Source organism: Anomaloglossus baeobatrachus, chromosome 8 (assembly GCF_048569485.1).
Source record: "Anomaloglossus baeobatrachus isolate aAnoBae1 chromosome 8, aAnoBae1.hap1, whole genome shotgun sequence".
NCBI lineage: Eukaryota > Metazoa > Chordata > Amphibia > Anura > Aromobatidae > Anomaloglossus > Anomaloglossus baeobatrachus.
This window is the reverse complement of record NC_134360.1, coordinates 200,277,686-200,304,188: the sequence shown is the minus strand read 5'-3', so window position 1 is coordinate 200,304,188 and position 26,503 is coordinate 200,277,686. Positions and strand designations below refer to the sequence as shown.

The 26,503-nt window shown below is 41.2% G+C and overlaps 1 protein-coding gene across 2 annotated transcripts in view; it reads right to left on the bottom strand.

Annotated features, from left to right (window-relative positions):
- Nucleotides 1-26,503, bottom strand: part of DPYD (dihydropyrimidine dehydrogenase) — a 1,712,944-nt gene that overhangs the window by 712,658 nt on the left and 973,783 nt on the right. For both annotated transcript variants that reach the window (XM_075321045.1, XM_075321044.1), the window contains exon 13: nucleotides 24,058-24,273. In XM_075321045.1, the coding sequence (XP_075177160.1) occupies nucleotides 24,058-24,273 (216 nt within the window). The remainder of the gene's footprint in view (nucleotides 1-24,057; nucleotides 24,274-26,503) is intronic.

Genomic DNA, 26,503 nt, shown 5'->3' with positions numbered 1-26,503 from the left:
GGTCCTCCCCTCACACAATCGGACCACAGTTGCATGACAGTCGGCTCTAGCTGTGCTGCGAGCATGAGCCAAGTGTCATGCGAGCACTCGCACTAATCCCAGTGTGGCCTCAGACTAAGAGCTATAGAAGTCCTTGTCAAGTCCTTGGCATGTCATGTCTATCTACCTATCTATCATTCTACAGCACCTTAACAATCTATTTTGACACACTGTGATATGTTTTGATCTATCTCCACAAGTCAATAATCCATGTATTGAGATTTCAGTGTTGGTTGTTTGAGGAATTATCTAGAGACTTGTGATCCATTGCAGTGTCTGTTAACAACAGGTAAGAGTTTTCTAAAGGGCACAGTGGCATTTCTGCATAGTTTCACACAGAGAAAATAGCTCCTTTTAATAAGTCTGTCAGGTGGTTAATTGTTTAAAGTCTCTATCATGAAGAAGCAAACCTGCAGACTAGAAAACAGATTAGTGAACAATTTATTTCCTAATGCAAACAAGGAACTTTTATTCTTGATAAAAACACACAAAACCACTTAAAGTTGAACTATTATATATATATATATATATATATATATATATATATATATATATATATATATAAAAAAAGCTGAGCGTGTGTGTTTGTGTATGTGTGTGTGTGTGTGTATGTCTGCTAAAGGAATCCGCACCGTCGCATTTTAAATCACAAAATTTTGCACAGGTGCCCCATGTAACCCAGGGAATGTCATAGACTATGTTTTGACAGGAAAATGTAGCCCCACGCTTTACAGTTACTCTCCAAAAAACCTGCCTCCATTAAAGTCAATGGAGCTGCGAGCTGAAGGTTATTAATAGAAGCTGTGATTGGTTGCTATAGGAACAAAAGACATTCATAGTATAAGAAGCTTATGTGTGAGGTAATATGATGTCGGTGGTGAGACGGATAGAGAGAGACAGAAAGAGACAAACAGACATAGGCACAGACAGAGTAAGAGGCAGACAGGGAAAGAGAAAGAGAGACAGAGACAGACAGGGAAAGAGAGAGAGAGATACAGGCAATCAAAGAGACAGACAGAGGCAGACAGACACAGACAGGCACAGACAGAGAAAGAGATAGGCAGAGAAAGACAGGCACAGACATGGAAAGAGACAGACAGGGAAAGAAAGAGAGAGACAGACAGTCAAAGAGACAGAGGCAGACAGATACACACAGGGAAAGAGACAGGCACAGATAGGCAGAGAAAGAGACAGACAGGAAAAGAGACAGAGACAGGGAAAGAGACAGGAAAAGAGACAAAAACAGGGAAAAAGACAGACAGACAAGAAAAAAAGACAAGGAAAGAGATAGAGACAGGGAAAGACGGGGAAAGAAACAGACAGAGAAAGAGACAGACTGGGAAAGAGACAGACCGGGAATGAGACAGATTGGGAAAGAGACAGATGGGGAAAGACACAGACGGAGAAAGAGACAGATGGGGAAAGAGACACAGACAGACACAGAGATAGAATGACAGAAAGACAGACACAGAGATAGAGAGAAAGAAAGACAGACACAGAGATAGAGACAGACACAGAGATACAGACAGAGAGACTGCTACAGAGAAAGAGACAGACAGAGAGACAGACACAGACAGACAGACATAGATATAACCAGAGACACACATGGATAGGGACAGACACACAGACAGAGACAGACAGACAGAGAGACAGACACACAGACAGAGACAGACACATAGAGACAGGAACACAGGGACAGACAGAAAGAGACAGACAGACAGAGACAGACAGTCAGAGACAGACACACAGAGACAGACACATAGAGACAGGAACACAGGGACAGACAGAAAGAGACAGACAGACAGAGACAGACAGTCAGAGACAGACACACAGAGACAGACACAAAGAGACAGAAGGAGAAAGATAGAAAGGGACAGACAGAGACAGAAAGAGACAGACATAGAAAGACAGACACAGACAGGGAAAGAGACAGAGAGACAGTTGATATCCGGGGCAACGCCCGGGTACTACAGCTAGTATATATATTATATATATACACAGTACAGACCAAAGGTTTGGACAGACCTTCTCATTCAAAGAGTTCTCTTTATTTTCAGGACTCTGAAAATCGTAGATTCACATTGAAGGCATCAAAACTATGAATTAAAACTTGTGGAATGAAATACTTAAAAAAGTTTGGAACAACTCAAAATCTGTCTTATATTCTAGGTTCTTCAAAGTAGCCACCTTTTGCTTTCATTTCTACTTTGCACACTCTTGGCATTCTCTTGATGAACTTCAAGAGGGAGTCACCGGAAATGGTTTTCCAAGAGTCTTGAAGGAGTTCCCAGAGATGCTTAGCACTTGTTGACCCTTTTGCCTTCACTCTGCGGTCCAGCTCACCCCAAACCATCTCGATTGGGTTCAGGTCTGGTGACTGTGGAGGCCAGGTCATCTGGCGCAGCACCCCATCACTCTCCTTCTAAGTCAAATAGACCTTACACAGCCTGGAGGTGTCTTTGAGGTCATCGTCCTGTTGAAAAATAAATGATGGTCCAACTAAACATAAACCGGATGGAATAGCATGCCGCTGCAAGATACTGTGGTAGTCATGCTGGTTCTGTATGCCTTCAATTTTGAATAAATCCCCAACAGTGTCACCAGCAAAGCACCCCCACACCATCACACCTCCTCCTCCATGCTTCACGGTGGGAACCAGCCATGTAGAGTCCATCCGTTCACCTTTTCTACAAAGACACGGTGGTTGGATCCAAAGATCTCAAATTTGGACTCATCAGACCAAAGCACAGATTTCCACTGGTCTAATGTCCATTCCTTGTGTTCTTTAGCCCAAACAAGTCTCTTCTGCTTGTTGCCTGTCCTTAGCAGTGGTTTCCTAGCAGCTATTTTACCATGATGGCCTGCTGCACAAAGTCTCCTCTTAACAGTCGTTCTAGAGATGAGAAGGTATGTCCAAACTTTTGGTCTGTACTATATATATATATATATATATATATATATATATACCACTTTGAAGAAGCTAATGATATTTGGCTTTTGGGTGAAATTGATGTAGAACGTAAAGAGTGATATTTTATCATAAATGTAGGGCACTTAAGAAGAGGTGTGCAATTGTAACTTTATCATCTGAAACAGATTATTGAAACAACAGCCAACAACAGTGTCTAAGGGATACTTTGCACGTTGCAACATTGCTACTGCGATCTCGTCGGGGGCAAATCGAAAGTGACGCACATCCGGCGCCGGTAACGACATCGCAACGTGTAAAGCCTAGAAGCACCGATAAACGATTACAAAAGCGCCGAAAATCGGTGATCTGTGTAGTGTCAGTCATTTCCATAATTTCACTGCAGCGACAGGTACGATGCTGTTCCTCGTTCCTGAGGCAGCACACATCGCTGTGTATGAAGCCGCAGGAGCGAGGAACATCTGCGTCCCGCCTGCAATGAGGAAGAAAGAAGGTGGGCAGGATGTTTACGTCCCGCTCATCTCCACCCCTCTGCTTCTATTGGCTGCCTGCCGTGTGACTTCGCTGTGACGCCGCACGACCCGCCCCCATAGGAAGGAGGCGGGTCGCCGGCCAGAGTGACGTCGCAGGGCAGGTAAGTGCATGTGAAGCTGCCGTAGCGATAATGTTTGCTACGGCAGCTATCACAAGAGATCGCATCTGTGACGGGGGTGGGGACTATCGCGCTCGCCATTGCTACAATCGGCTAGCGATGTCACAGCATGCAAAGTACCCCTAAAAGTCAATTTCTCATTGAGCCATAGAGCCTCAATTACAGCTGACAACGATGTCTCATGCTGTTCACAAGTGGAATTATTGTCTGCTGAGGCATGGCATACCGCTCTTCTTAAAAGGCGCCTCTCAGGTCACTAAGGTTCTGGGGTACAGAGTTATGAGCGTCTACATGCCAACTCGGCTGATCCCATAGGTTTTCTATGGGATTCAGGTCTGCAGAAAGTGCAGCCGTACTATTTGAGGTCCCCCAGTCTCTAGCCACCTTTAACTATGATGCAACCTCGATGAACTGGAGCATTGTCATCCATGAAGATGAAACTAGGCTGGTGTTGTTTATGCAGAGGCACAATGACTGGATAAATGATGTTATTCCAGTAGTAGGACTGTCACTACTATTCACAAAGATGACTCTCTGTGACACTCTAAGCTCAGTGACCATGTCCATGACTTGAAGCATTGCAATGGCAAGGTACTGTTGATCAAATGCTAGGTGGTCTCATGATGTCAAAATGTGAACAGCATGAAGAGGAGGACTATTTATTACCATTCCGTTTTGAACTTCAAAACTTATTGGGCAATTTGTGGATCAAACACCTGTTGAGAATTTTACCATTAAGCTCCTTGTTAGAGAACAGCAAGTTGTGCTAAAAAGTACTGAAACATTGAACATTTTGACATGCGAAGTCAAAAATTTAGAGAAGATCATATTAAGTTCATTTGAAAATGTTAGGGTGCATTTTAGATTCATCCTGAAATTTCACCCAGAAGACAAATATCTCTAACATTTTGTGAGTAGTGTATATATTAGATTCTGTTAAAGTGCATGATTGCCTTTTTAATGTGCTCTGATAATGAAGGAGTTGTAGGTTTATTGGCACACAATATTGACATTTTGAAAAGGTGATCGATATATTTTGGATTGATGAAGGGAATAGCTCTGTGATTTTGAGTGACTGACAATAGGAGATTGTGCCAGAAAATAGAGGTCCCGCTGTACAGTTTCGTAGAAAAAACTATCAAACCGATTAGATAATAAGAAAAGCATAGCTTGTCTTTTAAAAACAACACACCCAGAGTTTTCTCAAAGGGATAATCTATTTAAGATCTTACATAATAACAGCTTAGCTAATTCTTGACTTTTGCTCCATACATTCACCCCCCTAGAGTGCTCATGTATAGAAGAAGGAATTATTGCTAGATATTAAAAGTAGAGATGAGCAAATCTGTGGAAGTTTGGGTTCGGCTGGACTTTAGTTAAAATTTCGGTTTGAAACCTGGACTTGACCCAAACTTTACCCAGGACCCTGAATGCCAGGTAAGTCAATGGAGGCCTGAACTTTTGAGCTAAAAAATGACTTTAAAATGATCTTAGTAAGAGCTGGAGGGCTGTAGAAGAAAGCAAAATGAGGGCTTTTGCTCAGCCCTATTTTTGATAGCAATCCAAGGTAAAACAGACAGCTGGAGGCTGTTATTATCATTTTGGGAAGGACTATGGTTTTTGGCACCTCCCAGCCTAAAACTAGCAGCCCGCAGCCACCTCAGAAGTGGTGCATCCATTATTCCATCAATTGACTGTTTTCCTAATTACCTAGGGGCAGTGGCATTTGGGGTAATACTTTTTGGGGTGGATGTCAGATGTGAATCAACAGATGACTTGAAGACCAGAGGTTAGTAATGGATAGTCATCTATCAGATGCCTCCATTACTAACCCAACAAATATAGAGTTAAAAAAGACAGTGAAACAGGAAAAAAAAGTTTCCTTGAATAGAGACTCCCTCACATGCCCTCATTCACCAATTTATTACTTCAAAATAAATCCTCAAAGTCCTGATGTATTCCATTTGTGAATAAAGGCTGCCCCACACTTCCCTCATTCACAGTTTTATTACTTTGTTAACCAATTTATTGGTTCCAAAGAGTAATGTCCCATGTCAATTCTCTGAGAACTGTCTCTAAACAAGGCTCCATAGGTCACTACTGGTCAGCGTCAGCCCAGAATTTCTCACAAGCAAGAGAACATCAGGGCCTGCCACTGACTGGCAGTGACCACAGGAGCCTTAATCTGAGGACATTTTCAGAACAAGGTTCCAGAGGTCCCTCCTTGCCAGCGGTATCTATGGGCTAACACTGACCAGCAGTGACCTATGAAGCATAATTCTTAGAAAATTCTCAGAACACTCTCTATAGAAATTGTTTGGACTTATGGAACATTACTCTTTGGATTATGTTGGAACTTACAGGATTTATTTTGAAGTTATAAATTGTTGAACAAAGGTGTTTGGGGGTTTTTTATTAAAAAAAAAAATCCTTTTTTTCCCCCTGTGTCTTTGTCTTTTTTTAACTTTATATTTGTTGGTTAGTAATGGGGTCTTGCAGACCTGTCTCCATTACTAACCACTGGTTTTGGTGTCAGCTGTCATTTCAAAACTAAGATCAACCCCAAAAGTATTACCCATGATTTTCACAGCACCAGTGCAATTGGGAAAAGCCAGGCAAAGCGCCAGAATTAGCGCATCTAATGGATGCACCACTTTTTGGGTGGCTGCGGGCTGCTATTTTTAGATTGGGAAGGGCCAAATAACAATGGGACTTCCAAACATGATAATTCCAGGCTCCATCTGTCTGCTTTATCTTGGCAGGTTATAAGAAATAGGGCAGAGCTCATGCCATTTTTTTAAATTGTTCATTTAAAAAATTGTGAGATCCCCTCCTTTTTTGTTGTCAGCCAAGGTAAAAGTGACAGCTGAGGTCTGCACCCTGTAGCTGTCTGTTTTACTTGTTCTGGTTATCAAAAATAGGTAAGAGTCCATGTCATTTTTTAATCTTTAACATGCAAGCAGTACCCGAATATCAACCTTGGACACACACTTTTTTGAAAAGTTCGAGTCGGACACCTAATGTCCAGTACAAGCCCCGAACTTCCCTTTCAAGTTCATTCATTCCTAATTAAAAGCCATCATTGTCAATTACCAAAGAAATCAAAAATTTATTTTTCTAACTTGAGAGGAAAATTTCATCAGACCCATAAAATTTCAACAGCCTTGCAAACCTATGCCACATTTTATTAGTGTGTGCTTATACAAATACGTTTTCTATGGGCAGCAGTTCTAGTAAAGAGGGCTTTTCACCAGTTGCAGAGATTACTTTGTGGAGTTTAGATTCTAATTTGTACTAAAGGCAATGGGGCATTTCTGTGGGGCTTTGTACTTTTTCTCCTGTATGACATTGACCAATCACAAGCAGAAGACATGAATGCAAAAGAAAAAAAAAAGAAACTGCCTACAGAGAAGTTTGGAACAGACTTTCATCTGTGAGACATGTAATAATGACACCCAACCTTGATCGGCTCCATGATCTCTGCAGGTAGAGATTTTCCCCCATTATGGCAAATATCCACTGAACCTAAACATAAAAATGATAAGCAGCACACAGGTGACAAAGGGGCAAAACATTTACTCCTTTCAATAGTTCACTTAGTCTTTTAGAATCATCCCCAAGAACAAAATGTGTATGCTAACACAGCCTAAGACACACTTTTTTTCCCCAAAATTTTGGGGAAAGTGAGTGGTGCATCTTATAGTCCAATGGCTGCGGGGAAGGGGGGTGCTGTGGTGGTGGAGCGGGTCATCAGAGGCAGGAGCAGGCTTTAGCAGCGCCTATCGTGACCATGTGGGCCCATTCATTAGCCTCATTTCATATGCACTACATCCCGACACCCATCATCTCTCAGCCCTGAACCCGGCGCTGAGAAGTGGGTGGGATGATGGACGGGAGGTGCGCGCATACTAAATAGCCGGCCCGCGTGATCATCCCTGGCTCCTACAGCCTTGAGTGAATATGTGTGGCTATATTCACTGCCACCGCGTATCATCATCAGTGCGGGGGCAGTGAATAAGTATACTCACCGGTCACCATTCCTTACAGCATTGCGATGACCTCCTGTCTACCTGCCCGCTGATGTGTGTGGAGAGCGATGTGCACAGCGATGACGTCATCCCTGTGCGCATGGTTACACACAGGTCAGCGACGCTGCTGCTGGCACAGACAGGAAGATGAGCAATGCTGCATGGCGTGAGGAAAGGTGAGTATAAACGTTTATGTTTTTATGTGTGCCACAGGATGCAGGCCATATACCAGGATGGGAGCACATACCAGGATGGGGGTATTTATGAGGATGGGGGACATATACAAGGATGAGGATAATATACAAGTCAGGAGGATCATTACCAGAATGGGGTACCTTAGTAGAGAATTTGGGGTCATTTCCCCCATAACTGTGTCAGCAGCAGATGCTCGCTCCATAACAGTGTATCATGAACACATTTTTTGCTTAAAATTTTTGTTTCCTATCTTCCTTCTCTAAAACCAGGGTGCATCTTATGGTCCGGAGCATATTATAGTCAGAAAAATACGGTAACTTTGTACATGATTTTGCTTGAATGGTGTATACATTGTTATTTTTCCCAAGTTTAATTTGATAGAATAGACAAGAGAGAATAAAATGCAATACATGCAGGTAAGACAATAGGATGATGGCTATTGATTGACTTCATAGTTAAGGGATGACCTTGGCAAAATCTATTGCATCCTTACTTTTATAATCAAGCTGCTCATACATGTCAGGAGGAGGGTTCTGACGTGAATTGTAATGTTTAGTTGTAAAACTGTAAAAGCACTTGATATTTTAACGATTAAACACTTGGTAAACAGATTTTTGTAACATAATCACACTAATTATGCAAAGAATCTAGAAGAGATTATCCTTCCCTCATGGCCTTCTTAAACTGATGCAGTTTCAGCTGATTTAAGCAAGCTTCACATGGAAGAAAGTCATATTTCTCCTCGGCTTACCAAAGATCCAATTAATCAATAAGTAATTGCTTTTAAATAAACTGTTAGTCCATCACTGGGGTTAGTAAAGTACATTGCATATCACTGTAGTAGCACCAATCAAAAAGTACGGAAAATAAAGAAACCTATAAACAGTCAACAATTATATTATTGTATAGTAAAAATACATTTACATTTTATAAGTATCTAACTCTATAGGGTGCACTACTAATAAATTCGATAATTGGTTTAATGGTTGTTTGACATAATGAGTGCAATCAGGATGAAAGCACAAGGATACATGCAGGGGAGAAATGCTCACAGTCACAGAGATCACGACTGTGAAAGGGACTGTGCTGCAGGGTGGCCCGCAGACACTGAGCCTACTCCAACTGAATGTGCTGCTAAGGAAACACATTCAGCTGAAGATAATTAAAAGAATTAATAAACAGCATCAGAAGGGGAACATACTGCATATGCCAAGATTAGGGACATATATACCAAGTAGGAAACCAGGATAGGGGACATATATTCCAGGATGGGGGAAATATATACTAGGATGGGGGACATATACCGGAAAGGGGAGAATATACACAGACGACCAAAAGGGTAACAATGTTTTGAACTTTTCACTTTCAGGCTCATATCTCACCATCCACTACAGCTTTAAAAACCTTAAAATAGCCATTAAGGTAGACTTTAAGGTTCCTGGAGTTCCCAGCTTTTGGGACACCTGGAGGCTGTGAACTCTAACTAGAGTTCACAGCTTTCAAATGTCCCAGTTGCTGTGAACTGCAAGAACCTTAAAGTCTTCCTTAAAGACTCCTGTAAGGTTTCCAGGCCTCAAAGCTGCCAGAGCCAGGTGGCTGTGAGCTCCGGTAACCATTTGGCTTTCCAGACCTCACAGCCACCAGATCTTCCAGCAGTTGTCAACCTGATAACTTTAACAGAGCTTTAAAGGGAGTCTTTAAGGTTTCTGGAGTTTCCAGCTGCTGGAGGCTTCTGGAGGCTGTGAACTCTTAGAATTGGTGAATCTAATGGCTGCTCTAATTGTGGAGCGGCTGCAGGCTGCTATTTTTAGGCTGGGGCGGGCCCAATAACCATGGACCTTCCCAGTGTGAGAACAACAATCAAGAGCTGTCTACTTTAACTTCATTTGTTATCACATATTAGGAGGGGACCATACGTCATTTTTTTTTCACTATGCCTGTTAATCACAGTAATGCCAGTAGCAAATATGGCTACAGTACTACTATGATTGGCAGGCAATACCCACATATTTACTGTAGTGGCTTAAAATCAGGCCCCCAACATATGCAGATAGGACTCAATATTCACGAGGGCCATACCTAAATACTCTTGAGTAATGAATATCCCGAATACCTTAATATTTGTGTGAGCAACGAATAGTGGCAAGTACATTTGCCCATGACTATTAGTAATCATATGACATGTAAGAGGAGGTGAATTTTAGTCGATTCACTCAACTTTACTCTGAACATATCACAGCACATGCCTAGAATACTTTCCAAACAGAAGTCAATAGATCCTCTTTAAACTCGACAGTGAAGGAAATAATTATTTGATCCCTTGCTGATTTTGTAAGTTTGCCCACTGACAAAGACATGAACAGTCTTAATTTTAAGGGGAGGTTAATTTTAACAGTGAGAGATAGAATATCCAAAATAAAATCCAGAATATCCCATTGTATACATTTTTTGTCAATATTTTACATTCATTATGCCCTTGGGTCTCTCCAGACTCAAAAGCATAATACGGGATATTCAATTTGTGAGAATTAAAATCCCCATTAAATTAGCGCGATTTGTAGAAAACAAATCTTGTCAGATCCGCCTATCTCTAGCTGCCAATATCTAGACTGGGACAACTTTGGTATAAAGGAAACATTTGTCATAAAAAAGAAGTAGAAAGAGATACTATGGAGGAAAAAGCACAATTAGGTCTTATCCGGTGATATATAGTGGTTAAGGGCAATTGAATACACTCACCTGGCCGGGTTGTGAACGTCTCAACACCTGAATCAGCATAGGTAGGTGATGGCAGCAGCCCCGGGATATTCGGATTGATGATAAGAGAAGAATCAGGGTTTTTTACCACGCCATCATGAAGAAGCGATTGTTGATTATTCTCTTCGTGTTTATTCATGTACAGGTCAAGTCAACGCATTTCTGAGATACAGGTCAAGTCAACGCATTTCTGAGATACAGGTCAAGTCAACGCGTTTCTGAGATACAGGTCATGTCAACGCGTTTCTGAGACACAGGTAAAATCAACGCATTTCAGAGATACAGGTCAAGTCGACGCGTTTCTGAGTACAGGTCAAGTCGACGCGTTTCTGAGTACAAGTCAAGATGTTTCTGAGATACAGGTCAAGTCAACGTGTTTCTGAGTACAGGTCAAGTCAACGCGTTTCAGAGATACAAGTCAAGTCAATGCGCTTCTGAGTACAGGTCAAGTCAAAACATTTCTGAGTACAGGTCAAGTCAACACATTTCTGAGTACAGGTCAAGTCAACGTATTTCTGAATAAAGGTCAAGTCAACACGTTTCTGAGTACAGGTCAAGTCAATGCATTTCTGAGTACAGGTCAAGTCAACACGTTTCTGAGTACAGGTCAAGTCAACGGATTGCTGAGATACAGGTCAAGTCAACACGTTTCTGAGTACAGGTCAATGCATTTCTGAGTACAGGTCAAGTCAACATGTTTCTGAGTACAGGTCAAGTCAACGCGTTTCTGAGTACAGGTCAAGTCAACGCATTACTGAGATACAGGTCAAGTCAACACATTTCTGAGTACAGGTCAAGTCAACACGTTTCTGAGATACAGGTCAAGTCAACACGTTTCTGAGTACAGGTCAACGCATTTCTGAGTACAGGTCAAGTCAACGCATTTCAGAGATACAGGTCAAGTCAACGCATTACTGAGATACAGGTCAAGTCAACACGTTTCTGAGTACAGGTCAAGTCAACACGTTTCTGAGATACAGGTCAAGTCAACACGTTTTTGAGATATAGGTTAAGTTTACGCGTTTCTGAGACCTGTACATGAATAAAGAGAATAATTAATCAACATCGCTTCTTGGTGATGGTGCGGTAAAAAAAAACGATTCTCCTCTTATCTTCAATCATAAAAAATAAGTAAGAAAAGTATAAAGTTGGTTCTTTGTTTCTACTTTCTTCTGGAAAACAGGAGTTAATTCTTTCCATCTCCATAAATGTCTAGTAGTTTTTCTGCTTTTGCATAGCGGCAAGATGAGAAATAAAAAAAGTGCAGAACGCTACTGGTATGCAGCCAAGCCATGTAATCTTAACATTAATGATCTGATCATTTATCTCCCTTAAGACCACACTGCTTATGCTCTACAGTATATCAGTCTCACAATAAAGCAGAATGCCGCTGCTTACCGAGATATCAACTGGCATTTCACTTCAACTCAATGGTCTATTTTTGTTACAGCATATTAGACTACAATCTGGCATCTACAAATGTCAGAGGTATAAAAAGTGGAAAAAATGTGATTCAAAACAAAGCATACAATTTCCAATATGAAAATAAAAAAAAATAGTCAATTGACCCTTTTATTGCTGGTTAGATAGAAATGTATTCAATGCTCTCCGCTTGAGAGAGAATGAATTATATTTAAAACGGATATCCAAGTAATATTCAGCTGTCAATCTCAACGCAACAATGAGGGAGAAATGATGTCAGCAGGACAGGATAATAAAATTCCAAGCAGATGTTCAGCCAGGGCTCTAATTTTTCCTCTATTCCCTTGGTAAGCATTTAATTTCTTTATTATATGCAAGCTAGGCAAATTGTACTTCATCAAAACTGTATTGTGAAATTTTAATATTTCATATCATAACAAAACTGTGCAGAGCAACCTTTTTCATAATGGGAACATCAGAATTTCAAATGTCAAGTCTCCATTTCAATACATTTTACATAGATGTTTTTTAACGTTACACCATAGAGTTTGGAAATTTTAACTGATTGCTTACAAGGTATTTCAATATTCCTTTAAAGGTTCATTGAGACGTCCGTATAAATCGGTCCGAGATCAGACCACAATGCACGGGCTGGCTGGCGGGTCTCATGACCCGTGTGTGATAGCTTCATATGTTTCTATGTAGCTGTCATGTTTAGATACAGCATGACCCATCAGCCAGTAGGTGCATTGTCATCTGAATCAAGGCCGATTCATACGGTTGTCTGAATGCACCCTTATCATGCAAAATCAATTAATGTTTGAATATCTGGAGAATCTGGGATTGGAAGGTATCGATGCCTTATTGCTCACAGATCCACTACATATATTTGAGTGAAATCTACTTGCTTCTAGTGCTATAGAGGTTAAGGACTCTTTCCTATCCGACTATCCTTTGTAGCCTTAATCCCAGGTGCAGCTCTTTTTTAATTACTCCCTTTTGCTTTAAAAAGTCACTTGCCTTACAATCTGAAGCCAGTTATAGAATTTTCATTCTTATGCTGACCAATTTGAAAGGAGCTATTCTCTGTAAGAAGCTGAAGAATCATGACAGCTGTGGTGTTTAGCTGGATTGGGGGTGTTTGGAATGATTTCCTTTTGTGTCTAATTTTACCCTGTTTGTTTCCCTTCCCTTGTATTGTATTACAACACTATGAGAATAGTGCTCTTGCAGGCCTTCTCACTAGCCAGGGGGAGTTCTCATCAACTGAGGGCTTAGGCACGTGATTAGTGACGGGTGAAGTACCCATATAGAGATGTTAGGGAGTGCAGGGATCAGCTCCAGGTAAGTGGCAGGAGGTGACCCCACTCCCTTCTCCCTAGTGCCCGAGGCTCACCATTGTATCGTGTTCTTTGTGTACTCTGTGTGTTGCGGCACTTTTCAGAATTTACCTTATACCTGGCGAAACCCTGGTAGTCACTGCTTACATTATATTTGTCTTGTTACCAATATTATAAAGCTAGTGCTGCTATAGCATGCATTTTACCAGAATCTTTACTACTAAAGTATGTAGAATAGTTCAACATTACCACTATAGTGAACAGTCATCCCTGAATATTACCATTACAGGGTGACATCCAACTTCTAGGACATCCATCAATCCTGAGTATCCCAAGAACGGGGCTACAGAGCTCTGTCTTGAATTGAGCGGAGGGGTCAGGTCACGACCAGAAGTCACCACCTAGAGTGATCAGGACAGGAGATGCAGATTGCAATAGGGAAAGGAAGAGGCGGTTCTGAGGGCCAGATGGCGGGCCTTGAGCAGCAGTGGAGGGGCCAAATAACAAATAAGGGAGTGGTGAGAATGTTTTTTTGTTAGTTTTTAATATTTTACGTTCATTATGTCACCAAATGTAATAAGCAACATTCAATTCACAGAGAATAACTTGACTGCAAATTGAATTTGCAATGAAAATTTAGCAATTTGACCGAGTCGAATTTTGTCATATCTGCTTATCTGTAAATCTATTCAATTATCCCCAGCTGATTGTCAGTAACAAAATAAAACTAAATGGTCTGAATACAGGGAAAATTGTAGTCTCTAGTCATATACAAGACATTTATTTATCAATATACTTTTAGAAAAACAATAAAAAATACTGATAATTTGCAGTTTAGTGGTCTTAGTATTAAAATAATACCGTTTTGTGCATGATTAAACTGTATATATATATATATATATATATATATATATATATATATATATATATATGTCAGTTAGGAGTTTAATTGCACAGATTTTTATAGCTTCAGATAATTGTTAGTGTAAATTGCTTTAAGTGACCCTCTACGATCCTCCTTACTAAGTCTTTTTTCCCTTAGTATATGTGTAATCATTACTTCATTATTTATTATTTGTCACTTGTGGGCAGATAATCAGTACTTTATCATTATATTTCTCTTGTTAACCCTAGAACGCATACCTGGGGCCTCGCAGCTTGTTTTCTATGGTTGCGCATTCTAGGGTTGAAACAGGGAAATGTCACAATTCCTCTGTGCAGAGCATCTTGCACACTAGGAGATGCTCTGCTGTGTTTTTCCTGAGCTGTCTGGTTGATTGATTGCTCAGGTATTTAATCTTTCTGGTACGTGATATGTTTCTTTACTGAGCATGCTCCCACAGAACCTTGTTAGTTGTACATTCTGGTTCAGTTGTTCTGCTGTTGCTCTGTGTTCCTGCATGAATTCTGATATTTGTGTCTTGACCCTGGACTGTTGTTTGACTCATTTCTGCCTGCTCCCTGTTTCTGCCGTGACCTCCTGGCTTTTGACCTCGGACCGTTACCTGACCACATCTCAGTTTACTCCCTGAATCTATTACGTGACTTCCTGGAATTCAGACCCCGGATTTTGACCTGACTACACCTCTGTGAACTCCCTGTATCCATACATATCCTCTTGTTAAAGAACCCCGGCTTTCCTGGCTACTCTTACCCATAAGTAGTGACTTACATTACAGGAAGCAAATCAAGGGAGGCAAAAATGCAGGCTTGAGGGAGTAGACAGCAGCTGGGATCAATGATGAGACAAGAGGTGTGGGTGTGTCTTAAGGGCACTTTACATGCTGCGATATCGCTATCGATATCGCTAGCGAGCGTACCCACTCCCGTCGGTTGTAAGTCACGGGCAAATCGCTGCCCGTGGCACACAACATCACTAAGACCCATCACACATACTTACCTGCCTAGCGACGTCGATGTGGCCGGCGAAACGCCTCCTTTCCAAGGGGGCAGTTTGTTCGGCGTCACAGCGACGTCACTAAGCGGCCGCCCAATAGAAGCGGAGGGGAGGAGATGAGCGGGACGAACATCCTGCCCACCTCCTTCCTTCCTCATTGCGGGGGGGTGTAGGTACAAGGTTGTTCCTCGCTCCTGCGGTGTCACACGTAGCGATGTGTGCTGCCGCAGGAACGACGAACAACCTGCGTCCTGCAACTGCAACGATAATCGGGAATGGAACGACGCGTCAATGATCAACGATAAGATAAGTAATTTTGATCGTTAACGGTCGTTCCTGCGTTTCACATGCAACGACGTCGCTAACGAGGCCGGATGTGTGTCACGAATTCCGTGACCCCCAACGACATCTCGTTAGCGATTTTGTTGCGTGTAAAGCGGCCTTTAGACTCCCGTAACCACCTTATCTAGCTGAACTAAGAAATGAGGCAAAGCAGCAGACAGTAAGGAAAATGCAGAGGATTTTACAGTACCCTGAATATTGTGACCTGTCTATACTTTGTTAGATGATTTGATTTTCACAATTCAGTGTAGCGCATGATCCCTTACATCAAATGTTTATAACATCAAATGTTTATAACATGTACAAACTGTTTAATATTTATTATTTTTTTTATTTTTTTTTAAATCAGGTTAATTTTTATTTAACACCAAAATTATACAACACATATAAAAATATATTTCCCCACAAAAACATCACAGAAAGGGGAAAAACCTTTAGTCGGTAACAAAAAACACACAAGTTATATAGTAAACAATGCACCTGTAGTCCACGTCTCACATCAGTATGGGTCACAAAGTACATACTATTTTCCAATGTAGTCCCCATTACCCAACATCTTTACAACTATATATGTTCTAACAATACACATTTCACCCTATTCCAGTAAATTTGTTAACTGGTTACGAGAAGAAAAACCTGGTCTACCGCACATTACTGCAGTAACGCCGCGGAGTGAAGGCCCGGTATCCAACCATGCCCCCCAGATCTTATAGAACGTCTAACTTATACTCCCCTCTCCAGTCGAAGTATAGCTTTTACTCTTTCCTTAAGATCCTCGATGGCCGGAGGAGGCAGGTTCAAAGAGTGATAAGCCAACAATTTTCTGGCCTGGTATAAGAGACGCGTAATACCAACCATTACCGGCGAACTCAAATCCACCCCCCTCCAAAAGACCAACTGTTTAATATTTAAATTAAACTAACAGAGCAAGACAGGAATATTACATTTGCCCCATTGTCTTACAGGTCGATATGTAGTGCCATTGGATCAAATGATCTATAACAAAGATGAATTTGTGACCTATATGCTAGGTAATTTTTGAGAGATATGTGCACATTGTTTTCTAAATAGGTCACAAAAGAAAGGTTGCTAGTTACAGCTCTTACTTTAACACACCCTGAAAGTATACTTATGAGTAAATATATTTGAGATCCCCAGTTTTGTGCACGTGCTCAAAAAAACCATGGTGCAGATTGTCACAACATGACATTGTGACCAGGACCTGGTTTCTCAAACAACAATAAATGAAGAATAGCATCCGAAATGCGTCTGTTTCTGGTTCCACCTGATATTTTTCTGGAATATTTTTATTACCGGATTATGGATTTGTTTTAAATTTATAGATTAAATTTGGAATTTTAAAAGAAGGTCAGTTGCTGGATTTCTACTCTTTGAATCCCCTTCTGTCTGTCAATACTGTGTCCATGCCCTGGATCTTCTGTGGGAGAGGTGAGCTGAGACTTTCCTTCTTTTTTTTACTGATAAGGGGTTGTTGATAAGTCTTTGGCTTTACTCAAAATTAAATGAGATAGGATGATGAAACTTTACATTTATTCCACATACTCTCCACTGATGTCACCACACTTCTTACATCGGTATTCCAAGTTCTGTAAGCCCAGCAAAAAAAGGATTTCGGTTGTGCCTCAAACTACGCATCCATAGCAGCCATGGCATCAGAAATGGTGTGAAATTTGGTACCCTTGAGGTGTTTCTTCAGGTTTGAAACAGATGATAGTCGAAGGGAGCTAGATCTGGTGAATAAGGTGGGTGGTCAACGAGCTGGAAGCTCAGCTCTGCTAGTTTTGCTGTGGTTGCTTATGCAGTGTGAGTGCAGGCATTGTCTTGCAGGAACAAGACTCCTTTGGACAGCTTGCCGCACCTTTTGCCCTTGAGAGCTGCCATCAACTGGTCCCAACGCTCAATGTAATACCTTGAATTGATAGTGGAACCCTTTTGAAAGTAGTCCACTAGCAGTACACCCTCCTTATCCCAGAACACAGATGCCATCACCTGAGTGGCTGATTTTTGCACCCTGAACTTTTTTGGACAAGGAGCACCACTGTGCGTTCACTCATTTGACTGCTACTTGTTTTAAGGGTCATACAAATAAATCCAGGTCTCATCCATAGTGACCTGGAAGTTACAGGAAGTTACAGGAAGTTCTTATCAGTCCGGAAACGCTGACAAATGGACCGGGAAGTCTTCACTCGCATGCTTCTCTGATCTGTTGTCAAACATTTGGGGTCCCACTTTGCAGATCGTTTCCTCATGTCCAAATGTTCATGGATAATGACACAAACACGTTTACGGGAAATCCCCAAGATGTCAGCTATTGCTTTAGCTGAAATTTGTGGATTCTCCAGTATGAGGTTGTGCACAGCATCGACGATCTCCGGAACAACAACCAATCTCGGTCGTCCAGGACATTCCTCATCATTGGTGCTGAAGTGGCCCGTTTTAAATTTAGCAACCCAGTTCTTAACTGTGGAATAGGAAGGGCATTGATCCCCTAATGTCTGCGACTTATCACCATGAATATCCTTCGCGGATTTTCATTGCAGAAACAAGAATTTTATCACTCCTCTTCTTTCAGTTGCTAAATGTGAATATCGCATTAGACTCAACCATTTTGTTTTCCCGCATGCGCAGAACACTTGTTATAAACAAAAATTCAAAATTTTGAAAACATATATTAGACACATAAGGCTTTTATGTGATGTAACATTCGTTACCATAGAAACAAAAAAGAATACAAACCCAAAGACTTATCAGCAGCCCCTCGTATCTATTCATTGGTGATGGTACAAGAAAACTTGGCCATTTTACTCGTTGCTTTGGTCAATCTGCTATTTAAGAATAAACCTATAACCGAGCCAAATCTCTACAGCTACCAAATTTCCCATGAAGCGGCAAAGTAATATTTTACTTCATAAAATGACTCCAAGATGAAACAAATTGACCTTGGTAGTAGAAGAGGTTAAGTGCTCTGAAGGTTCTGCATGTGCTGCAGGCTCCGCTGCCGGCTTCTATTACGCACCGTCATCTTCCACTGTTCCATAGTGAACAAGCTCATCATCTTGTATATGAGCCGAAAAAAAAAAAATCTATTGTACCTGGGCCTTGGAGAACGACCTGCCTTTCCACGGCAATTCATAAAACTATTCTGCAGGCCTAACTAGAATACAATAACATAATAAGAAGAGGGAAAAAAGATCTTTGTGCAAAAAAATAGCCCAATTTCCTACGAAGGAATCTCTGATACATCATCATCCTCCGGCTTATTCTTCTAAGTCACACTATTAGGGGGAATGGTTTGCTAATGGTATATTAGAAAGCCATAAATAATGCACATTATGTACCTGCCATGCTGCAAAGTATATATCTGATCTACATCCATTCATGGATTAGTAAGTCACGTCTCCACTTAACAATGATCATACATTATTCCGGCTAATGTGGAGTCCACCGCAGCACTCGATTTAATGACTATATCCCTCTGTAAATAGACCTTCCATCTTCTCCCTCTTCTTCACTCGGTTATTGCTTTTATGCTGCGCTGCGTAAAATACTGCTGATTCAATGTATTCCCGGAGTATAGATTTTTTTAGCGTGCAATTAAATGTGCACATAATTGTAGCACTATTTTTGTAGTGGTTAAATGAGGTGAAAGGCAAGGGAAAAAAAAAAAAGAGATTAAACAAAAAGAGGAAACTTTGCCTAGACAATCACATCACTGAGTGCATGTAATGAAGAAAGCCGTGCTGATTATTGAAAGTGACAGCCATACAAATCAATGCATGTCACCAGCAGAGTGAAAGCAGATGTCTCTGATTAATCAGAATTATTACACGTTCACAAGAGAGAAAGGGAGGAAAAAAAATCTAAAAGAAAAGCAAATATGATGTGATCCAAACTAAATGCTCTGTTTCATCCACTAGGGTTCACCCTGATGACAGTTATAGTTCACTCGAGCTGACAGCCATATATTTTTGATACAATGTAACTGATCTATTACGATGAACTTTTATCTCTGAATCCTACATCGATTGCCATATTGATCAAGGCTTGCTTGCCAATCGGACAATGCTTAAACTCAACTCAGCAGGTCAGCGGCCATATGAATATCAATACAAAGTTGCTGTGCAGTGACAGTTTCTGCTTTAATGTCTCAATTGAAAATGTTATCCTGTGCGAGCTTCAATAGAGACACATTGGTTTTGTTTGGTTTGTGTGAGAAGTATCTAATTAGTGACTAGTATTTCCTAACATAATCCTTAGATTTATGCTGAAGGGTATTAAAATTGCAACACGTTATGGGTAAATTAATGCCTATCATGTGTTTCTTCATTAGGATTCTATGGAAAGAAAATCTCATTAGTATGGGACTTGGGAAACCTGAGCTCTTTCAAGTCAATTCTTCTTAGTAGGTTAAACAATGGATTTAAGCCCCTTCCTGGGCTGAAACAATTGATAATTCTAATGTGATAATTAATATTCAAACCGGAGAATATGGCTTTCCAACAGGCACTGATTTCCAAGGCAATTATCATTATGCTACTGCTAAAAAGTCGCCTTGCTACTGTCTTTAATTGAAAAGTGTGTATGTTTTATGTATTTATACAATGTAAATATACAAAGAATACACAAAGATTCCTGCTACAAGTTGGACAGAATTCTTAATATGCAAAATGTCAGCAGCTCAAAATGTTTCACTAAGGAGCTCATGTCACAAGCGACTGCGTAAATCGGACAGAGATTGGACCGCAATGCTCAGACTGGCTGCAGCTGTCCTGACCCAAGTGTGAAAGTGGCTTAGAAGTACATGAAGCTGTCACACTCTGGTCGGGAGAGTTGCGGCCAGTCCGAGCATTGTCGTCTGATCTTGACTAGTGATGAGCGAGTACTAAAATGCTCGGGAGCTCGAGGCTCGGGCCGAGCATCTCAAAATACTCGTGTACTCGGCCCGAGCACCGAGCCCAATGTTATCCTATGGGAGACCCGAGTATTATTCTGAAATGACCCCCGGCAGCATGTAGAAACCATAAAACTGTAAATTAAAAAAAAAAACGTGCGTGTGTGTGTAAGCGTGCATATATATATATACACGCGGAGTGGAGTGCGGGAGGGGCCGTAGCCGAGCGGGGAAGTGTCGGGCTAAAGGCACGGTCATGCTGTGCGGGTCGGCCAATCACTGCAATTCAACAAGTAACAGGGCTGTGGCATTGCAGTGGTCTGCCAGCCAATCCCTGCATAAGGGATGGCTGTAAAAAGAGCGCCAACATGAAGACCACGAGTACAGCACGAGTATCACGAGATTACTCGGTCCCCGCCGAGTAGCCCGAGTACATTGATACTCGTGCGAGTACCGAGTAGTAACAAGCATACTCGCTCCTCACTAATCTTGACCCAATTTAGGTTGAGTTCACATGTCCAGTAGTCATCCATTTGAATGGATTTGTTGCCAAGAAATTCATACACTCACAGACAAATGGCAGAAGATGTAAACTGCCCAGGCCAAAAAACCTAATGCACTACCAGGATGTAGCAAGACCTCCAATAAATGGAGGCATCACAGGTGCAATAGGAGCAAATCACTCTACCGTTTCCAAAGATGGAGGGGAGATCGCTTGCATCTATTGGGATGGGCATAACTAATAGGCTGCTTACCAGATACTGTGAACCTACATGTATGAACAGTGCCCTATGCAGGCCACAAGTTTGCAATTTTACCATCAAACAATTGATCCCTCCATCTTTGGAAACGGTAGAGTGATTTGCTCTCCTCGCACCTGTGATTCCTCCTTTTATTGGAGGTCTTTCTGCACCCTGGTAGTGCATTAGTTTTTTTGGCCTGGGCAGTTTATATCTTCTGCCATTTGTCTGTGAGTATTTGCTTAGCTTTTGGAGGATTTAATTCCTCTTTTTGTTGTTTTCTTTCAAGAAATTCATACAAACACAACTTTTTTGGCCATTTTGAAAAGATTGAATTTAGCAGGATCAGGTTTTTAACACGGGAGTCTATGGAAAATGGATCCATTAACAGTTTTTAGTGTTTTATCTATTTTCCTGTGTGAATGGATACATAATCATAACTTTATCACCAGCCCACTCCATTTGTGTGTGCTACTGGACACCTTGGCTGTGCAGTTACGGTCCTTGCCCTTAGAGGTGGCAGACATCAAGCGGCAACAACATGTGTTGTCCAATACTGGAGAGGTTATAGTCCACCCAAAACTGTCTTCTGATCTGAAAGTTAAATTTACTCACATCTATGGGGAACAATCTAAGTTTTCCATCTTTCTTTCATCATGTAAGTTGTTTTTTCATCTCCGTCTTGCCTCATCCAGAGGAGAGCGTCAACAAGTGGGTAGCATCCTATAGTTGCTCCTTGGAGATCCTAAGGCCTGGACATTTTCTTTGCCTGAGGATTCTAAAAGTTTTCCCTAAGTTGACACTCTTTTCTCTGCTTTGGGGTTCAATTATGATGATTCTGAAAAGGTTAGTATTGTTGAATCAATGCTCCACAGGTTCATTCAGGGAAATCATAAGGTGGAGAATTATTGCTCTCAGTTCAGATGTTTGGCAGTGGATACCTCCTGGAATGACCTAGCTCTCCACAGTCAATATTGTCAGGGACATTCTAGCCAGATGCGAGGTATGATGGTTTATAATGTCTCCCTGTTGTCTGTGGGAGAAGCTATGTCACTTGCAGTATATTTGGACAAACATCTTAGGGATAAGAGTACATTTTAGGGTATTTCAGTGATTTCCTCCTCTCATCCTATTGAGGCAAGAGAACCAATGCAAATTGTGACCTGTGAAGAGTCGAAGTAGGGAACTGAACTTGAATCACCTGCTCATCTCTGTCTATAATGTGGCTGAACGGGTCATACAATGATTCAGTATTTCAGATACAATAATAATATTTTTAACCGTAAAGAGAAAGATAGAGAATTATTAATATGTAAAAACTATGGTTCTAAAGGTTTGAAGTTATCTATCATACATACTACTGTTTTTATACAAGTGTCTTGCCAAATTTGAAGTTATAACTTCCTCTGCATTTTTTTGAATCAGGTTCTGCCTTAAATCTTCTAGACAGTGATTTTGCTATCAAGTGTGGGTACACTGTTTTGACTCTTGATAATCTTATTTAAGCATTTGTAATTAATAATTCTCTCCTTACACAAAGTAATGTTACTTCTAAGGTTGAGAATGTGTGCATGAGAATGGGAGTGTTACACACAGAATCTATTTCATTCATGGTGTTTCCTTCCTTACTAGCTAAAATTGTGTTGGGTATGCCTTGGTTGGTTAAACACAATCCTACTATCAATTGGGAGATTCATGAGGTTAAAGGCCCTGTCACACGCAACGACATATCTAACGATATATCACCGGGGTCACGGATTCCGTGACGCACATCCGGCATCGTTAGCGACGTCGTTGCGTGTGACACCGAGCGACCGTTAACAATGGAAAATACTCACCAAATCGTCCATCGTTGACATGTCGTTCATTTTCAAAAAATCATTGATTGTTGAGGAGGCAGGTTGTTTGTCGTTCCCAAGGCAGCACACATCACTACGTGTGACACTCCGGGAACAACGAACAACAGCTTACCTGAGGCCGCCGGCAATGAGAAAGGAAGAAGGTGGGCGGGATGTTCCGGCCGCTCATCTCCACCCCTCCGCTTCTATTGGGCGGCCGCTTAGTGACGAAGCTGTGACGCCGCACGAACCTCCACCCCTTAGAAAGGTGGTGGTTCGCTGGCCACAGTGACGTTGCTAGGCAGGTAAGTCCGTGTGATGGCTCCGAACGATATTGTGCGCCACGGGCAGCAATTTGCCCGTGACGCACAAACGACGGGGGCGGGTACGCTCGATATCGCTGCGTGTGATGGGGCCTTAAGGCTTTTATTTTTTGCTAGGAAGTAGGTGGCATAATCTCCTAGCATTAAGTTCTTTATATTTTTACTTTGCATTTTGTGGTATGTTTTAACTCACTTTGCGAACTATTTCTATCTCAGTACATCTTTTCTATGTTAGGTATATTGAACTTTGCTCTGTCTTCCGATTCCTTAAGAGGTACAAAAAGTTTTTGACAGCCTGTTACAAAGCCTGTTACGAAGCCTAGGTCTGAGTGCTCCCACTTATTTTGTGGTTAGGGTTATTCTATCTCATGTGGGAACCACTAAGGATGGTGGGGTCAAGAATTTTAGTCTGTACAGGAACTGGGTGGATCAGTTTAAGTTTTAAGTGTTTTACCTATTTTCACATGTGAGTTATGTAATCAGAACACTACACCAGTCCACAATTTTTTGCGCTTTGTCTCTGTTCATGCCTGAAATTTAAATTATTTTTTCTTTAAAGGAACACAAAATATATGAATAAAGGATTGAAGAATTATAAAACCAAGTACGGAGACTCATAAGAATATTCATGAACATAATTTACCTTCTCCAAGGAAAATGTCTTTGTTAGAGCAAAACCCCATCCAGTCTCAAAGGCTCTGCGGATCATGGGGGCACTAGTAGTTGGTGGAGCGCTTGCAAGCCCAAAAGGATTGAGAAATTTCAGTCCAGCCATTTCTACACTGATATCTACTGCGTCGATAGGTGAATAGAACAATGGCAGCTCCGGCTTGCCAGTAACAGCCACTCCATGTAATTCCTGTTCAAATACATTAAAATTAAAACACATTTTAGACCTATTAAAAACTCAAATATTGGGCTGTCTATATCACTGGGTTAATTACCTATGAAAAACCTGGTCTTATGTTCTGTGCAATTGCATAAAGTTTGCGAAGTGGATATCTGTGTGTGATACTGTAGCTTCTATCACCAGGGAGCAATAATTAATTATCCTAATTGACTTTCACCTCACTAGATTATTCACACTACGATATCTGCACAAATTCATTAGACTTTATCTAAGACTAAATTAATTCTGCCACATGTTTTAGAAGAAAACAGTGTGCCATGCACCAGATTACGCTTTGATTTCATGGAAATATCGTTTCTCTATCAAAAGTAATTTTTTAACAATGTTACTATATCTGATCTTTTCTGGATAACCATCTCGGAGCATCTGAATGTCAACTATTTATCTTTGCATTCAAAGACAAAGTTAATATTCAGTATATCATATCTTCTACCAAACATACTTAAGCTGCTTGAAGTTTTTCATTTTACTTGCCTTGGCTATGACAGAATAAGAAAATGGAAAGATACTTGGGAGACCCAACCCAGAAACAAAGCAAGGCTTTCCTTTACTGTAAATAGAGTCCCAATTGATATCCAATGTGTAAAGTCACCACTAGGGGGAGCTGGAACACTGGTGTGTGTAACAGGACTATGGATCCACAAGGTATCACAGGAGTAATCACATATTGATTACTCAGAGAAGTCGTACAAGCAGGGTCAGAGCTGAGAGGTCACTCAGTAGAAGGGATAGACAGAGTCAGTGTAAAGAGTGAGCCAAAGGTCGGGAACTGGGAGAGCAAGCTGTTGGAGGGGGCGCAGGGACGGAACAGCAAACAGGCAGCAGGAGAGGAAGATCAGAAGGTAAGACAAAAATGGAGGAGAACGGACTCAGGGAGGTTGGATGGAACAAGGAGGACTGAAGTCAGGAAGGTCGGACGAGGTAGCGGACAGAATCAAGAGAACTTTCAGGGACCAGACGTGCACGCTGCAGAATATGGCTATAACTGGCACCACATCAATGGAGGAGACATCCTTATAAAGTGGAGCGATCCCAGGAACAAGGCATGGAAGGATAGGCTCCTCCCAATGGCCAAGCACAGGGAAACACTGACCACAGGACCAGGTGAGAAATACAACTCTGCAACAGAAGAGTCCAAACTGAATCGCGACACAAGGGTTAAAAACTACCATTCCAGCTGACAAACCTTTTATGACTGCTTACATCTACTTTCCTCCAGAAATCCAGCACTGATACTCAGTCAGTTCTCCTTAGCTTGTGTACTGGTAGCCGCCTTCTCATTGCTGCAGCTAAAAGGTGCCACAGTGGTGATGTGTTCTACTACTGGCCTCACCATTCAGTCAAGGGTGCTATGTTGCTAACAGGTGACTTACGGAGCTACTGATTGTATGCAGTGGTCACTTGCATATAATACACCAGGAGAGAAGGTTGAGCTATAACCCTGGGTCTACGAGGGTAAAAAGTTGTCAGTGGGTATTGGTTCTTAATTATTTTCTAATATTTGCATGTTTTTTTAAAATGTCTAAAAAAGTTGGATAACCAGTTTCAATATAATACATAGGCCAAGAAACAAATGAAGTCAAAATTAAAATAAAGATTAGTCCACTCTCAAAAGAAGATAAGTCACTTGCTCAAAAAGGAAGTATGTAAAAAATCTCTGAGTTCCAAAGATTCTGATACTTTATGGGTGAAAGCGCATGCGCATAGAAAAGAATTTTGAAGAAACACCCAGTTGAACTAAAAGCAAAGATTTCACAAACTGCAATAAGAATGTAATGCAAGTAAATATCTTTGCAATGGTGCAAATCCAGGGGAAAACAGTAATAAAAACGTGGTTAACGCTGCGCTGTTGTCGGTGAAGGAATCCAATATAAAAGCAGAGTTGAAAAGATGGTTTATTCAACGCGTTTCAAAGTAAACTTTAATTCTTTTTCACGAAAGGCCACTAAAGTAAACATTAAAAAGTTATTTTGGTTGCCTTTCCTGAAGAAGAATTTAAGTTTACTTTAAAACGCGATGAATAAACCATCTTTTCTTTTCAAATCTGCATTTATATTGGATTCCTTCACTGACAGTGCAAGGTTAACCACGTTTTTATTTCTGTTTTCCCCTGGATTTTGCAGCTTAGCCCTTGTGGCTCGTGGTCCGTGCCGCAGCTGTACATGCGATTTACACTGGT